Source organism: Stegostoma tigrinum, unplaced genomic scaffold (genome assembly GCF_030684315.1).
Source record: "Stegostoma tigrinum isolate sSteTig4 unplaced genomic scaffold, sSteTig4.hap1 scaffold_469, whole genome shotgun sequence".
Lineage (NCBI taxonomy): Eukaryota > Metazoa > Chordata > Chondrichthyes > Orectolobiformes > Stegostomatidae > Stegostoma > Stegostoma tigrinum.
In genome coordinates, this window is record NW_026728397.1 from 19,732 (window position 1) to 37,500 (window position 17,769).

At 55.0% G+C, this 17,769-nt stretch overlaps 1 protein-coding gene across 1 annotated transcript in view; it reads left to right on the plus strand.

The window, feature by feature from the left end:
• The window catches only part of LOC125449556 (TBC1 domain family member 10A-like), a 40,758-nt gene that overhangs the window by 17,371 nt on the left and 5,618 nt on the right, over positions 1 to 17,769 (plus strand). Inside the window, exons 3-7 of the mRNA XM_059644049.1 lie at positions 2,074 to 2,181; positions 3,009 to 3,115; positions 3,773 to 3,887; positions 14,798 to 14,863; positions 15,223 to 15,412. Of these exons, the coding sequence (XP_059500032.1) occupies positions 2,074 to 2,181; positions 3,009 to 3,115; positions 3,773 to 3,887; positions 14,798 to 14,863; positions 15,223 to 15,412 (586 nt within the window). The remainder of the gene's footprint in view (positions 1 to 2,073; positions 2,182 to 3,008; positions 3,116 to 3,772; positions 3,888 to 14,797; positions 14,864 to 15,222; positions 15,413 to 17,769) is intronic.

Sequence of the window (17,769 nt, forward strand, 5' to 3'; positions counted from 1 at the left end):
CTATATCCCTCAGTCAGACCCACACTGGGATCACCGTGCACAGTTCCGGTCTCTATATCCCTCAGTCAGGCCCACACCGGGAGCACCGTGCACAGTTCCGGTGTCTATATCCCTCAGTAGGACCCACACTGGGAGCACCGTGCACAGTTCCGGTCTCTATATCCCTCAGTTAGACCCACACTGGGAGCACCGTGCACAGTTCCAGTCTCTATATCCCTCAGTCAGACCCACACTGGAAGCACCGTGCACAGTTCCGGTCTCTATATCCCTCAGTCATACCCACACTGGGAGCACCGTGCACAGTTCCGGTCTCTATATCCCTCAGTCAGAGCCACAATTGGAGCACCGTGCACAGTTCCAGTCTCTATATCCCTCAGTCAGACCCACACTGGGTGCACCGTGCACAGTACCGGTCTCTATATCCCTCAGTCAGACCCACACTGGGAGCACCGTGCAGAGTTCCTGTCTCTATATCCCTCAGTTAGACCCACACTGGGAGCTCCGTGCACAGTTCCAGTCTCTATATCCCTCAGTTAGACCCACACTGGGAGCACCGTGCACAGTTCCGGTCTCTCTATCCCTCAGTTAGACCCACACTGGGAGCACCGTGCACAGTTCCGGTCTCTATATCCCTCAGTTAGACCCACACTGGGAGCACCGTGCACAGTTCCGGTCTCGATATCCCTCAGTCAGACCCACACTGGGAGCACCGTGCACAGTTCCGGTCTCTATATCCCTCAGTCAGACCCACACCGGGATCACCGTGCACAGTTCCGGTCTCTATATCTCTCAGTTAGACCCACACTGGGAGCACCGTGCACAGTTCTGGTCTCTATATCCCTCAGTCAGACCCACACTGGGAGCACCGTGCACAGTTCCTGTCTCTATATCCCTCAGTTAGACCCACACTGGGAGCACCGTGCACAGTTCCAGTCTCGATATCCCTCAGTCAGACCCACACTGGGAGCACCGCGCACAGTTCCTGTCTCTATATCCCTCAGTCAGACCCACACTGGGAGCACCGTGCACAGTTCCTGTCTCTGTATCCCTCAGTCAGACCCACACCGGGAGCACCGTGCACAGTTCCTGTCTCGAGATCCCTCAGTCAGACCCACACCAGGAGCACCGTGCACAGTTCCGGTCTCTATATCCCTCAGTGAGACCCACAATGGGGCCACCGTGCACAGTTCCGGTCTCTATATCCCTCAGTCAGACCCACACCGGGAGCACCGTGCACAGTTCCGGTCTCTATATCCCTCAGTCAGTCCCACACCGGGAACACCGTGCACAGTTCCAGTCTCTATATCCCTCAGTCAGACCCACACCGGGAGCACCGTGCACCGTTCCGGTCTCTGTATCCCTTAGTCAGACCCACACCGGGAGGACCGTGCACAGTTCCGGTCTCTATATCCCTCAGTCAGACCCACACCGGGAGCACTGTGCACAGTTCCGGTCTCTATATCCCTCAGTCAGACCCACACCGGGATCACCGGGCACAGTTCCGGTCTCTATATCCCTCAGTTAGACCCACACTGGGATCACCGTGCACAGTTCCGGTCTCTATATCCGTCAGTTAGACCCACACTGGGAGCACCGTGCACAGTTTCTGTCTCTTTATCCCTCAGTCAGACCCACACTGGGAGCACCGTGCACAGTTCCGGTCTCTATACCCCTCAGTTAGACCCACACTGGGAGCACCGTGCACAGTTCCTGTCTCTATATCCCTCAGTTAGACCCACACCGGGAGCACCGTGCACAGTTCCTCTCTCTGTATCCCTCAGTTAGACCCACACTGGGAGCACCGTGCACAGTTCCGGTCTCTATATCCCTCAGTCAACCCACACCGGGAGCACCGTGCACAGTTCCGGTCTCTATATCCCTCAGTCAACCCACACCGGGAGCATCGTGCACAATTGCGGTCTCTATATCCCTCAGTCAGACCCACACTGGGAGCACCGTGCACAGTTCCGGTCTCTATATCCCTCAGTTAGACCCACACTGGCAGCACCGTGCACAGTTCCTGTCTCTGTATCCCTTGGTTTGGGAATGTAACGTCTGTCCGTTCACCCCCAGGTGCAGTTACGATGTCGGAAGGGTATTCCAGCCTCCGTGAGAGCAGCGGGTTGGCCCACCCTGTGTGCAGCCTACATCAAAAAGCAGGAGAATAAAGGAGTGTATCAGGTACATCCCTCAACCTAACTCCCTCTACACCGTCCCCTGATCATACATCCACTGGGACCAGGACAGCAGGTGTTAGATCCAGAGTAAAGCTCCCTCTACATTGTCCCTGTAGCACAACCTCCTTGAAGTATCCTGTACGTTTCATCCTTCTAAACTCCCAATGAGTACAGGCCCAACCAACTCAACCTCTCCTTGTCAGACAGTCCTTCCATACCCAGGATCAGCTGAGTGAACCTTTTCCTTATATATTTCCTCAGATAAGGGGCCACAAAACTGGTCATGGAATCCCAGCTGTGTTCTGACTAGTTTTAGCAAACCCTCCTTACTTTCATAATCCATTCCCTCTGAAATAAAAGCCAACATTCCATTTGCCTTCCCTATTGCCCGCTGAACTCGGATGCTGGCTTTTTGTGAGTTGTGAATGAGGATTCCCAAATCCTTCTGCTCTGTAGCTTTCTGCAGTCTTTCTCTAATTAAATAATGTTCAACTCCTCTATTCTTCTTGCCAAAGTGCATCACTTCACATTCCCCACATTCTGTTCCATCTGCCACATTTATATCCACTCACTGAACCTGTCTGTATCCCTGTGAGACTCTAACACCCTCACCACTCGCCTTCCTCACTATTTTTGTGTCATCTGCAAACTCCGTGATGCTGCATTCACTTCCCTCATCCAGATCCCAAAAATATCGGTGTTCCCGGCTCAGTCTCCCAGCTGAGTGTCATGGTGAAGCCTCACTGCAGCTCCGCCCTGTCCTGCAGGCGCTATGTCAATGCAGTCAGTTGTTGTTTTACCGTATGACCATGCTGGCTCTCTGCCTTCCAGAGGTTAGTCCAGGCGCCAGGGGACAGGCAGTGGCTGGACGCCATCGAGAAGGACCTGCACCGGCAGTTCCCCTTCCACGAGATGTTCGTCTCCCGAGAGGGAAATGGGTAAGAGCTCTTCAGTGTAACCGGCCGGGGAAGGGCCTGAATGGCCTCCTGCTGTCCCCCCTGTGTAACAGGCTGGGGAAGGGGCTGAATGGCCTCCTGCTGTCACCCGTGTGTAACAGGCCGGGGAAGGGGCTGAATGGCTTCCTGCCGTCCCCCTGTGTAACAGGCCGGGGAAGGGGCTGAATGGCTTCTTGCTGTCCCCCTGTGTAACAGGCTGGGGAAGGGGCTGAATGGCCTCCTGCTGTCCCCCTGTGTAACAGGCTGGGGAAGGGGCTGAATGGCTTCCTGTTGTCCCCCTGTGTAACAGGCCGGGGAAGGGGCTGAATGGCCTCCTGCTGTCCCCCTGTGTAACAGGCTGGGGAAGGGGCTGAATGGCCTTCTGCTGTCCCCCTGTGTAACAGGCCTGGGTAGGGGCTGAATGGCCTCCTGCTGTCCCCCTGTGTAACAGGCCGGGGAAGGGGCTGAATGGCCTCCTGCTGTCCCCCTGTGTAACAGGCCGGGGAAGGGGCTGAATGGCCTCCTGCTGTCCCCCTGTGTAACAGGCCGGGGAAGGGGCTGAATGGCCTCCTGCTGTCCCCCTGTGTAACAGTCCGGGGAAGGGGCTGAATGGCCTCCTGCTGTCCCTATACTGAGCTCTTTTGTGTGTGTTGCTCCCAGGCAGAGGGACCTCTGTAACATCCTGAAGGCCTACAGTGTGTACAAACCTGAGGAGGGATACTGCCAGGCGCAGGGGCCCATCGCCGCTGTCCTCCTCATGCACATGCCAGCCGAGGTAAGCTGTACAGACTCACACTCACTCACACTCACTCGCACACACTCACACACACTCACACACACACACAGACACACAGACTCACTCACTCACACACTCACACACACACACACAGACTCACTCACACTAACACACACTCACACTCACACTCACACAGACACACAGACTCACTCACTCACACACACACACACGCACACACACAGACACACAGACTCACTCACTCACACACACACACACACACAGACTCACTCACACTAACTCACACTCACACTCACACAGACACACAGACTCACTCACTCACACACACACACACGCACACACACAGACACACAGACTCACTCACTCACACACACACACACACACAGACTCACTCACACTAACACACACTCACACTCACACTCACACAGACACACAGACTCACTCACTCACACACACACACTCACACACACACACACGCACACACACAGACTCACTCACACTAACACACACTCACACTCACACAGACACACAGACTCACTCACACTCACACAGACTCACTCACTCACTCACACTCATACACACACTCACAGACTCACACACAGACTCTCTCACTCTCTCACTCACACACACACTCACAGACATAACTCACAAACACTCACACTTGCACTCACCAGACTCACACTCACACAGACTCACTCACACTCACTCTCTCACACTCATACACTCACACTCACTCACACAGACTCACTCACTCATAGACATACACATTCACAGACATACACACTCACAAACACTCACACTTGCACACACTCACTCACACTCACGGTTCTCTCATCAATGTGGCGAATGCTCTGCGCGCTGCCCCCTCCCTCACCCCCCACCGCCCCGTGACCTGGGCAGTGATTACATTGTGGGCTCCAACGCCAAAGACACTGGCGCTGCCACCAGGCCAGAGGGCCAGGGCAATCGAGCATCTGCCAGGCCCCAGCACTGTGGACTGGTAACTATTAGCGACGTGACTCCTGCCCCGGGGTGGCCGGAGTGGGCGCCCATGTAGCCCTGGCCTGGCTGGACCCATCGCCTGGGGCCCCGTTTCAGACCCGATGGGCCGAACGGCCTCCCCCTGCTCCTACTTACCGTCCCCCCCAACAGGCACCAACCATACACCGCAGCCAGGTGCTCAGTGCCGCGCCTTCGTCCCCACCCCGTGCCCCCCTCACCCCACGCTGGGGGACTGTGGGTGCAGCCTGGGGGTGGGGGGGTGGGCCCTCCTGGGCCTGAGGAAGGATGTTCTGGCAGTGGAGAGGGAGCAGGAAGGGTTTCCCAGGCTGACCCCTGGGATGGCAGGGCCACATCGGGGGGGGTGGGGGGTGGAGATGGAGTTGTTCTGGATTATACTCCCTGGAGTTCAGATGGCAAGAGGCGGTTGTGGTGGGGGGCGGGTGTGTGGGTGGGGTGGGGTGTTAGTGGTGGGGTGGGGGGTGGTTAGTGGGTGGGGTGGGGGGTGTGGGTGAGGTGGGGCGGTATGGGGGATGTGTGGGTTGGGGGGGTGGTTTGGGAGTGTGTGAGGAATGTGTGGGTGGGGGTTTGTGGGTGGCGGGTGTGTGTGTGGGGGATGAGTGTGTGTAGGGAGGGGTGTGGGTGGGGGGGTGTGTGTGGGGGGTGTATGTGTGGGGGTGTGTGTGTGGGGATTGTGTGTGGGGGGGTGTGTGTGGGTGGTGTGTGTGGGGGGGGTGTGTGGGGGGGGGTGGGAGTGTGTGGGGGATGAGTGTGTGGGGGGGTGGTGTGGGTGGGGGGGGTGTGTGTGGGGGATGTGTGGGTGGGTGGTGTAGTGTGGGTGGGGGTGTGTGTGTGGGGGGTGTTGTGTGTGGGTGTGTGTGTGTGGGGGATGTGTGGATGGGGGTGTGTGTGGGTGAGGTGGAGGTGTGTGGGTGGGGGGAGTGTGTGGGGGATGTGTGGGTGGGTGGTGTGGTGTGTGTGGGGATGTGTGTGTGTGTGGGTGTGTGTGTGGGTGTGTGGGGGGGTTGTGTGTGGGGGATGAGTGTGTGGGGGGGTGGTGTGGGTGGGGGCGTGTGTGTGGGGGATGTGTGGTGTGGGTGGGGGGTGTGTGTGGGGGTGTTGTGTGTGGGGGGTGTGTCTGTGTGTGGGTGTGTGTGTGTGTGGGGGATGTGTCGGTGGGGGTGTGTGTGGGTGAGGTGGGGGTGTGTGGGTGGGGGGAGTGTGTGTGTGGGGGGTTGTGTGTGGGGGGTGTGCCTGTGTGTGTGTGGGTGTGTGTATGTGGGGGATGTGTGGGTGGGGGTGTGTGTGGGTGAGGTGGAGGTGTGTGGGTGGGGGGAGTGTGTGGGGGATGTGTGGGTGGGTGGTGTGGTGTGTGTGGGGATGTGTGTGTGTGTGTGGGTGTGTGTGTGGGTGTGTGGGGGGTTGTGTGTGTGGGGGAGTGTGTGTGGGGGGGGTTGTGTGTGTGGGTGTGTGTGTGTGGGGGGTGTGTGTGTGTGTGTGGGGAGGGTTGTGTTTGTGGGGGGGTGTGTGTGGGGGGGGGTTGTGTGTTTGGGGGGGTGTGTGTGTGGGGGTGTGTGTGTGTGGGGGGGTTGTGTGTGTGGGTGTGTGTGTGGGGGGGGTTGTGTGTGGGGGATGTGTGGGTGAGGGGGGTGGGGGTGTGTGTGTGGGGGATGTGTGGGTGATGGGGGTGGGTGTGTGTGTGTGTGGGGGATGTGTGGGTGAGGGGGGTGGGTGTGTGTGTGTGTGGGGGATGTGTGGGTGACGGGGGTGGGGGTGTGTGTGTGGGGGATGTGCGGGTGAGGGGGGTGGGAGGTGTGTGTGGGGGATGTGTGGGTGAGGGGGGTGGGGGTGTGTGTGTGGGGGATGTGTGGGTGAGGGGGGTGGGGGTGTGTGTGTGTGGGGGTTGTGTGGGTGAGGGGGGTGGGGGTGTGTGTGTGTGGGTGAGGGGGGTGGGGGGGTGTGTGTGGGTGAGGGGGGTGGGGGGGTGTGTGTGGGGGATGTGCGGGTGAGGGGGGTGGGAGGTGTGTGTGGGGGATGTGTGGGTGAGGGGGGTGGGGGTGTGTGTGTGGGGGATGTGCGGGTGAGGGGGGTGGGAGGTGTGTTTGGGGGATGTGTGGGTGAGGGGCTGGGGGTGTGTGTGTGGGGGATGTGTGGGTGAGGGGGTGGGGGGTGTGTGTGGGGGATGTGTAGGTGAGGGGGTGGGGGGGTGTGTGTTTGGGGGATGTGTGGGTGAGGGGGTGGGGGGTGTGTGTGTGGGGGATGTGTGGGTGAGGGGGTGGGGGGTGTGTGTGTGTGGGTGATGTGTGGGTGAGGGGCTGGGGGGGTGTGTGTGGGTGAGGGGGGTGGGGAGGTGTGTGTGGGGGATGTGCGGGTGAGGGGGGTGGGGGTGTGTGTGTGGGGGATGTGCGGGTGAGGGGGGTGGGAGGTGTGTGTGGGGGATGTGTGGGTGAGGGGGGTGGGGGTGTGTGTGTGGGGGATGTGTGGGTGAGGGGGTGGGGGGTGTGTGTGGGGGATGTGTAGGTGAGGGGGTGGGGGGGTGTGTGTTTGGGGGATGTGTGGGTGAGGGGGTGGGGGGTGTGTGTGTGGGGGATGTGTGGGTGAGGGGGTGGGGGGTGTGTGTGTGGGTGATGTGTGGGTGAGGGGGTGGGGGGGTGTGTGTGGGGGATGTGTAGGTGAGGGTGGTGGGGGGTGTGTGTGGGGGATGTGTGGGTGAGGGGGGTGGGGGGGGTGTGTGTCGGGCAGCGTCTGACTGAAACCTATCTATTTCTGTCTGTGCTGGTCAGGGGCAGCGCAGTGTTCGGGTGGGGATTGGGAGCGAGCCGCTGGCACCCCTCGGGCTGTGATCCAACCAGATCACCGCGGGTCCCGGTTAAATTCCGGCATTCCTGCATCATCCCCGTTCGGGAACGCCACCCCCACCCCCCCACCACTCCGTCCCCACCCTCGGTCCTCAGGAGCCGACCCACCTCGACCTTCAATATCATTGCACCCACTGACGTTCGAGGCAAGAGTTGGGAAGGAAGCTGTTTGCTCGCAGGGTCTAAACTGGTTCAGCGAACAGGCCCTTCGGCCCATCAAACCTGCGCCACCACATTTGGCCCTTACATTGAAAGCCTGCCTTCACGTACGGGATAATTCCCTTCCCATTCCCATATTTATCCAGGTTTTTATTGAATGCTGTCCCTGTGTCTGATTCCCTCACATCCTCTGGCCAGGGGCGTTCCAGGCACTCACCAGCCTATGTGTGAAAAACCAGCCTCCCCCACCCCCGCCGACTCCCTACTCAACTCCAGATGATTCAAGCCCGGGCTTCCCTCTTTGGGTAACCCAACCCGTTCCTGGGATTATCCCTGTAATTTTCCGTAGCTCTTCGAGCTGGGCCTAGCTGCTGTTTTCCGAATGCTCCTCATTGACCCCTTCACACACCGCCCCCAACCCCCACCACACCCAACCTCCCACTTTCCCTCCCAGCTCCTGGTCATCAGTGAATCCAAAATTCCCAAACCCTTTCCTGTAAAGAGCTGAGGTCCCAGCGCCGAGCCCACTCCCCGAGCCGTGCGGGAGACCCCTCATTACACCCTGGAGTACACCCAGCCCTGGCTTCTGGATCGGAGGAAGGGTCACCAGACCCCGAAATGTTACCGCTGCCCTTGATTTATTTCCCCGAAACAGATGCTGGACTTTTTCAGCAACTCCCGCCCCTGTTCCCTGCTGAGCTGCCAATCTCCGATCCGTACCAAATATTCCTCACTGCGCCGTGACCTCTCATATTCCCAAATAACGCTTGAGGAAATTACCTCTGGAAGTCCGAATGCAGCACACCCGTGCTCCTCTCCCTGCCCTACCTACAGGGCTGGTTATATCTTCAGACACCTCGATGGGTCTATGAATAGGAAGGGTTCAGAGGGATATGAGCTAAATGCTGGCAAACGGGACGAGATTAATTTAGGATATCTGGTTAGCGCAGATAGAACAGAACATAGAAAAGTACAGCACAGTACAGGCCCTTCGGCCCACGAAGTTGTGCCGTGGATTAATCCTAATCCAAAAATAAAATAACCTAACCTACATTCCCCTCAATTCACTGCTGTCCATGTGCATGTCCAGCAGTCGCTTAAATGTCACCGATGACTCCGCTTCCATGACTACCACTGGCAAAGCATTCCATGCGCTCACAACTCTCTGGGTGAAGAACCTCCCTCTGACGTCTCCTCTATACCTTCCTGCTAACACCTTAAAACTATGACCCCTCGTGGCAGTCAATCCTGCCCTGGGGAAACATCTCTGGCTATCGACTCTATCCATGCTCTCATTACCTTGTACACCTCGATCAGGTCACCTCTCTTCCTCCTTCTCTCCATCCAGATGATTTGGACCATAGGGTCTGCTTCTGCTGTACATCCCCATGATTCTATAACTCTCACAGATCCGATCGCCACAACTTCCAATTGATGGGCCCCTGCCGGATGACATTGTACCTCCCTGTTAGAACATAGAACATAGAACATTACAGCAGCGTACAGGCCCTTCGGCCCTCGATGTTGTGCCGACCTGTCATACCGATCTCAAGCCCATCTAACCTATACTATTCCATGTACGTCCATACACTTATCCAATGACGACTTAAATGTACCTAAAGTTGGCGAATCTACTACCATTGCAGCCAAAGCGTTCCATTTCCTTACTACTCTCTGAGTAAAGAAACTACCTCTGACATCTGTCCTATATCTTTCACCCCTCAATTTAAAGCTATGCCCCCTCGTGCTCGCCATCACCATCCTAGGAAAAAGGCTCTCCCTGTCCACCCTATCTCACCCTCTGATTATTTTATATGTTTCAATTAAGTCACCTCTCAACCTTCTTCTCTCTAATGAAAACAGCCTCAAGTCCCTCAGCCTTTCCTCGTAAGACCTTCCCTCCATACCAGGCAACATCCTAGTAAATCTCCTCTGCATCCTTTCCAAAGCTTCCACATCCTTCTTATAATGCGGTGACCAGAACTGTACACAATACTCCAAGTGCAGCCGCACCAGAGTTTTGTACAGCTTCACCATAACCTCTTGGTTCCGGAACTCGATCCCTCTATTAATAGAAGCTAAAATACTGTATGCCTCCTTAACAGCCCTGTCAACCTGGGTGGCAACTTTCAAGGATCTGTGTACATGGACACCGAGATCTCTCTGCTCATCTACACTACCCAGGATCTTACCATTAGCCCAGTATTTTGCCTTCCGGTTACTCCTACCAAAGTGCATCACCTCACACTTGTCTGCATTAAACTCCATTTGCCACCTCTCAGCCCAGCTCTGCAATTGTCTATGTCTCTCTGCAACCTACAGCATCTTTTGTCACTATCCACAACTCCACCGACCTCAGTGTCGTCTGCAAATTTATTAACCCATCCTTCTACGCCCTCATCCAGGTCATTGATAAAAATGACAAACAGCAGTGGACCCAACACCGACCCTTGTGGTACACTACTAGTAACTGGTCTCCAGGATGAACATTTCCCATCAACTACCACCCTCTGTCTTCTTTCAGCAAGCCAATTTCTGATCCAAACTGCTATATCTCCCACAATCCCATTCCTCCGCATTTTGTACAATAGGCTACTGTGGGGAACCTTATCGAACGCCTTGCTGAAATCCATATACACCACATCAACCGGTTTACTCTCATCTACCTGTTTGGTCACCTTCTCAAAGAACTCAATAAGGTTTGTGAGGCACGACCTTCCCTTCACAAAACCATGCTGACTATCCCTAATCAATTTATTCTTTTCTAGATGATTATAAATCCTATCCCTTATAACCTTTTCCAACACTTTACCAACAACTGAGGTAAGACTCACTGGTCTATAATTACCAGGGTTGTCTGTACTCTCCTTCTTGAACAGGGGAACCACATTTGCTATCCTCCAGTCATCTGGCACTATTCCTGTAGACAATGACGAGTTAAAGATCAATGCCAAAGGCTCGGCAATCTCCTCCCTGGCTTCCCAGAGGATCTGAGGATAAATCCCATCTTGCCCAGGGGACTTAACTATCATCACACACTGTAGGATTTCTAATACCGCTTCCTTGTGAACCTCAATCGCACCTAGTCTAGTAGCCTGTATCTCAGTATTCTCCTCGACAACATTGTCGTTTTCGAGAGTGAATACTGTTGAAAAATATTCATTTAGCGCTTCCCCTATCTCCTCTGATTCCACACACAACTTCCCACTACTATCCTTGATTGGGCCTAATCTTACTTTCGTCATTTTTTTATTCCTTAAATACCTGTAGAAAGCCTTAGGGTTTACCCTGATCCTATCCACCAACAATTTCTCAGGTCTCCTCCTGGCTCTTCTGATCTCTCTCTTTAGGTCTATCCTAGCTACCTCGTAGCCCTCAAGCGCCCTAATTGAGCCTTCACATCTCATCCTAAAATAAGCCTTCTTCTTCCTCTTGACCAGAGATTCCACCTCCTTTGTAAACCACGGCTCCCGCACTCTACAGCTTCCTCCCTGCCTGACAGGTACATACTTATCGAGGACACACAGGAGCTTTTCCTTGAATAAGCTCCACATTTCTAATGTGCTCATCCCCTGCAGTTTCCTTCCCCATCCTATGCTCCCTAAATCTTGCCTAATCTCATCGTAATTGCCTTTCCCCCAGCTATAACTCTTGCCCAGTGGTATACACCTATCCCTTTCCATCACTAAAGTAAACATAACAGAATTGTGATCGCTATCACCAAAGTGCTCACCTACTTCCAAATCTAACAGCTGGCAGGGCTCATTACCCAGTACCAAATCTAATGTGGCTTCGCCCCTTGTTGGCCTATCTACATGCTGTGTCAGGAAGCCCTCCCGCACACTCTGGACAAAAACTGACCCATCTATAGAACTTGAACTATAGTGTTCCCAGCCAATCATCTTTAGTGATAGCATTCATACCTTCCCCAGCATCCCTTTCCTCTATTTCAAAGTTTGGGGTGGATTTGGATTAGAACAGTTGGGAAGTCTTACTGAGATAACAAGGCGTGGAACTGGATGAACACAGCAGGCCAAGCAGCATCAGAGGAGCAGGAAAGCTGACGTTTTGGATTTTCTAAAGAAGGGTCTAGGCCCGAAATGTCAGCCTCAACCTGCTCCTCTGATGCTGCTTGTCCTGCTGTGTTCATCCAGCTCCACACCTTGTTATCTCGGATTCTCCAGCATCTGCAGTTCCCACTATCTCTGGAAGTCTTACTGCTGCTGGATAAGGAGATGTACTGGAGTATCGTGCATAGCTTTAGTCCCTATCATTTAAGGAAAGACATCAGTTCGGAGAGGGTTCGCTGGGATGATCCCTGGGACTGAAGGATTGCCTTCTGAGCAATGCCTGAACAGGTTGGGACTCACAGAATCGCAGACCCTTCGGCCCAACCAGTCCGTGCTGAACACTATCCCAAATTATACCAGCCCCACCTGGCTGCTCCTGGCCCATATCCCTCCAAATCCTTCCTATTCATGTCCCTATTCAAATATCTTTTAAACATTGAGTAACTGCACCCATGTCTATCACTTCCTCTGGAGGTTCCTTCCACACATGACCCACTCTCTGTAAAAAAATCACCTCGCACGTCAGTTTTTTTAAGCCTTTCTCCTCTCACTCTAAAATGATGCCACCCCATGCAGATCTCCGCTGCTGGGGGAAAGGGCCCTAGCTGTATCTGTGTCCCTCATGATGTTACAAAACTCTCTAAGGTCACCCCTCAGCCTCCTACGCTCCAGGGAAACGAGTCCCAGCCTGTCCTCACAACCGAAACTCTCCGGTCACACCGTCAATCGTTTCCGAGCCCTCACCAGTTTAACACTGGCCTTCTGATAACCGGGCGACCAAAACTGGACACTGTTCTCACAGAGGCTTCACCAACATCCTGTGTAATCTCAACATGACATCCCCAGCTCCTGCACGCAAAGGGATGAGGAATGAAAGCAAGCATGCTGAACACCTACTTAGCACATGTGTTGTAAACTTCAAAGAATTATATACCTGAACCAGCAGGTCTCTCGACTCAGGGCCCTACTGTTAATTGTATAAATCCTGCCTTTGTTCGATTTGCCAAAACGCAACACCTCACATTCTTCCAAACTAACTGCTCCCTAAAGTTAAGAACAACGAAGGGAGATCTCACTGAGACATTTCGGATTCTTAATGGGCTTGACAGGGTAAATGCTGAGAGACGTCCTCCACCCAAAGGAAGAGTCTAGGGTCAGAGGGCGCAGCCTCGGAATAAAGAGACACCAATCAGTTTCCAATTCTTACTGACAGCATTACCATCACTGGATCCCCCACTACCCACACCCTGGGGGTTACCATCACTGGATCCCCCACTACCCACACCCTGGGGGTTACCATCACTGGATCCCCCACGACCCACACCCTGGGGGTTACCATCACTGGATCCCCCACGACCCACACCCTGGGGGTTACCATCACTGGATCCCCCACTACCCACACCCTGGGGGTTACCATCACTGGATCCCCCACGACCCACACCCTGGGGGTTACCATCACTGGATCCCCCACTACCCACACCCTGGGGGTTACCATCACTGGATCCCCCACTACCCATGCCCTGGGGGTTACCATCACTGGATCCCCGACTACCCACACCCTGGGGGTTACCATCACTGGATCCCCCACTACCCACACACTGGGGGTTACCATCACTGGATCCCCCACTACCCACACCCTGGGGGTTACCATCACTGGATCCCCCACTACCCACACCCTGGGGGTTACCATCACTGGATCCCCCACTACCCACGCCCTGGGGGTTACCATCACTGGATCCCCCACTACCCACACCCTGGGGGTTACCATCACTGGATCCCCCACTACCCACACCCTGGGGGTTACCATCACTGGATCCCCCACTACCCACACCCTGGGGGTTACCATCACTGGATCCCCCACTACCCACACCCTGGGGGTTACCATCACTGGATCCCCCACTACCCACACACTGGGGGTTACCATCACTGGATCCCCCACTACCCACACCCTGGGGGTTACCATCACTGGATCCCCCACTACCCACATCCTGGGGGTTACCATTGACCAGAAACTCACCTGGGCCCACCACATAAACACAGCGGCTACAAGAGCAGGTCAGAGGCTGGGAATCCTGCAGCGAGTAACTCCCGTCCTGTCTCCCCATCTACAAGGCAGGAGGGTGATGGGATACTCCCCACTTGCCCCTGGATGGGGGCAGCTCCAACAACACTCAAGAAGCTCGACACCATCCAGGACAAAGCAGCCCCCGCTCGATTGGCACCACATCCACAAACATCCCACTCTCTCCCCCCACCGACGCTCAGTCGCAGCAGTGTGTACCATCTACAAGATGCTCTGCAGAAACTCACCAAAGACCCTCAGGCAGCACCTTCCAAACCCACGACCCACTTCCATCCAGAAAGACAAGGGGCAGCAGATACATGGGACCCCCACCCCCTGCAAGTTCCCCTCCGAGCCACCCCCCCATCCTGACTCGGAAATATACCCCCGTTCCTTCAGTGTCGCTGGGTCAGAATCCCTGGACTTCCCTCCCTAAGGGACACCCATGGACTGCAGCGGTTCAAGGCAGCTCACCCCCACCTTCTCAAGGGGGGCAACTAGGGACGGGGCAATAAATGCTGGGTCCAGATAGTGAGGCCCATGTCTCAATGTGTGAATAAAAGAATGGCTTGTGTATTGGGAGAGAAAGATATGGGAAGGTAGAACCTGCGGAACATCGAGTAAGGGTAGGTCAGTGGCGATGAAGGGATGGGAGAGATGGAGAATGAGGGATAATGGGGAGAAATTGGGAAGATAGCACATGATGGATATGGGGGGAGGTGGAGCTGGGAGTGATTGAGGCATGTAATTTAACACATTACTGCTTCCGCCTGTCTTTCACAGGATGCTTTCTGGTGTCTGGTTCAAATCTGTGAACTGTATGTCCCAGGATATTACAGTCAAGGCCTGGTGAGTATTATTGTTGTGATCGCTGTTCCCTCTCCTGTGTCAGGCTCTGTTCCCTGTACAACTATCATGGTTCCCTTAATCTCTCCGTGCCCTACTTTACAATATCTGTTATGCCTCTCTCACTCAGTATGCTACCCATGCAGTGACCCTTCTTCCCTCTACCTCATTCTGCTCACTGCTATCTCTACCTTTTTTGTGATCACTGTTCCCTCTTTCTCAAGCTCCTCACCTGTACTGAGATTCCTCCTTCTTCTACCCTCTGTGTGCTATTCCTTTTGTCCTCCTGCTATGTTATGATCGCTATTTCCGCTCTCCTGCACCTTCTGTCACTGATTGCAGTATGTTTGGGCCCCCGCCAGGAGGCAGTGCAGCTCGATGGGCAGGTCCTGTTCAGCTTGCTGAGGAAGGTCAGCACCGTGGCATACAGACACCTGAAGAAACACCAGGTTGACCCCCTCATTTACATGACAGAATGGTTCATGTGTCTCTTCTCTCGTACCCTGCCCTGGGCCACGGTGCTGCGTGTGTGGGATATGTTCTTCTGTGAAGGTGAGGCAGCCCACTGTGTGTGTGTGTGTGTGTGTGTGTGTGTGTCTGTGTGTCTGTGTGTCTGTGTGTGTCTGTGTGTGTGTGTGTGTGTGCGCGTGTGTGTGTGAGAGAGAGAGAGAGAGTTAGAGACAGATACAGAGACAGATGGAGAGAGAAACAGACAGAGAGAAAGACACAGAGAGAGTGAGTGAGTCAGGGAGTTATAGAGAGAGGATGAGACAGAGACAGGGAGAGGATGAACTGAGACAGAGAGACAGAGGGAGGATGAGACAGATGGAGGATGAGACAGATGGAGGATGAGACAGATGGAGGATGAGACAGATGGAGGATGAGACAGAGACAGAGAGACAGAGACAGAGAGACAGAGGCAGAGGGAGGATGAGACCGAGATGGAGAGAGAGCGAGAAGATGAAACTGAATGAGAGAGAGGATGAGACAGAGATAAAGAGACAGACAGAGAGAGAGAGGGAGGATGAGACTGAGACGGAGAGAGAGAGAGGGAGGATGAGACAGAGACAGAGAGAGAGGGAGAATGAGACAGAGATGGAGAGACAGAGGGAGAATGAGACAGAGACGGAGAGAGAGAGAGAGAATGAGACAGAGACAGAGAGCGAGGTAGGGGAAGCACTGGAAAAGAAGCGATCGTATATGGGGAGAGAAACAAACAGATGGACTTGGCAGAGGAAGCGAAATGGTAAGAATGAGAAGCAGCCGAGTAGAGGGAAGAGGGTGGGAGCAGAGGAATACGGGGAGGGAGGAATAGAGAGGGAAGGAGAAAGAGACAGATGGAGGAGCAGGTGGATAGGAGTGAGAGCTGAGGGAGGGGCAGAGAATGTGAAAAACTGAAGGAATTGAGAAAGGGAGAGCACAGCGCTGGGGCCGGGGAGATGGAGGGGGACAGACAGAAGGACATAAAGTAAGAGCAGGGGTAGTCCATTCGGCCCCTAAAAGCTGCCCTGCTAATCCACAAGGACGTGCTGACCCATCCCAGGCCTCAACACACTGCCTGCACCCCTCTCCCCCTCCTCTTCAAACACTTTCATTGATCTAGCCACCAGAACTCTCTGGGGTGGGGTGCACAATCCCAGACACATATGGCCCCCTGGGTGAAAGACACACCATTCCTGTCTAGGTTCGAGCTGTGTGCCCTTATTCCGTCACAGTGATTGAGATTCCCGGACCCAACGGGAATATCTTCCCAGCACCTCCCCCCCCTCCCCCTCTCAGTCCTGTCTGTTTCAATGAGACCACCCCCCCTGGATCTTGCGACACTCCAAACCAACCCAGGCCCAGCCCATCAGTGACCACCCTTGATCCCAGTAACCCGTCCCGAGCGAACCCCCTCCTGAACTGTTTCCAAAGGCCATTCATCGTAGGATATGGGACAGTACAGCACAGGAGCAGGCCCTTCGGCCCACCATGGTGTGCCTGACATGATGCCAAATTAAACTCATCCTCTTAGCCTGTCCTTGGCCCACATCCCTCCACATATCCATCCCGGTGCTCATCTAAATGCCCCTCTCGCATCTGCCCCCACTCCAGCCCTGGCAGTGCAGAGAGGTGTTGGCCTAGTGGTGTTATCGCTGGACCAGAGAGCCAGACAATATTCCAGGAATCCCGGTTCGACTCCCTCCGGGGCACAGGGTGGCATTTGAACGCAATAAAATATCTAGAATGAAGAGTCGAATGAAGAGCCTGAATCCATTGCTGATTGTTGGGGGAGAAAACCCATCTGGTTCACTCACGTCCCTTACCTGGTCTGGGCCTACACGTGACTCCAGACCCACAGCAATGTGGTTGACTCTGAGCTGCCCCAAACTGGGAGTAAGGCTCGTCAGCTGGAACTCCTTTACTTCCCCCCCAACCCACTCGCTGCTTTCTCCCACAAACGGGGGAATGGAGTGGACTGATGGGTGCAGGAGGGGAGACCCACGCCAGGCCCGTGTTGGGGGTGGGGGGGGTCTCTGAGAGCAGAGGGCACGCAAGCCCAGCGCAGGGGCCAGGTCCCCGGGGTTGGAAGACTAGCGTGGCCCAGGCTGTCTGGTGTTTGAGGGTTTGGGGGGGGTGAGGGGAGCTCTGTCACAGCGATCTGGAAATGGCGGAGGAACTGAAGGGCCATTCTTCGCTGTGGAAGGCACCGGGGCCGGCCAGACCGTCGGGAGGGTGAGGGGGTTCAGAGGTGGGGGGTAGCGGCCGCCTCTAAGGAGACGGTGCTGGCGAAGTTGAAAGGCCTGAATGCGAAGAGACCACTGTGCGGACTGCACCCTCAGAGCCCTGAGGGATTGTGGGGGCGCTGTCGGCGGGAATCGCTGGAGGGTCCCAGAGGACTGGAAAATGGCTGACGTTACACATTACAC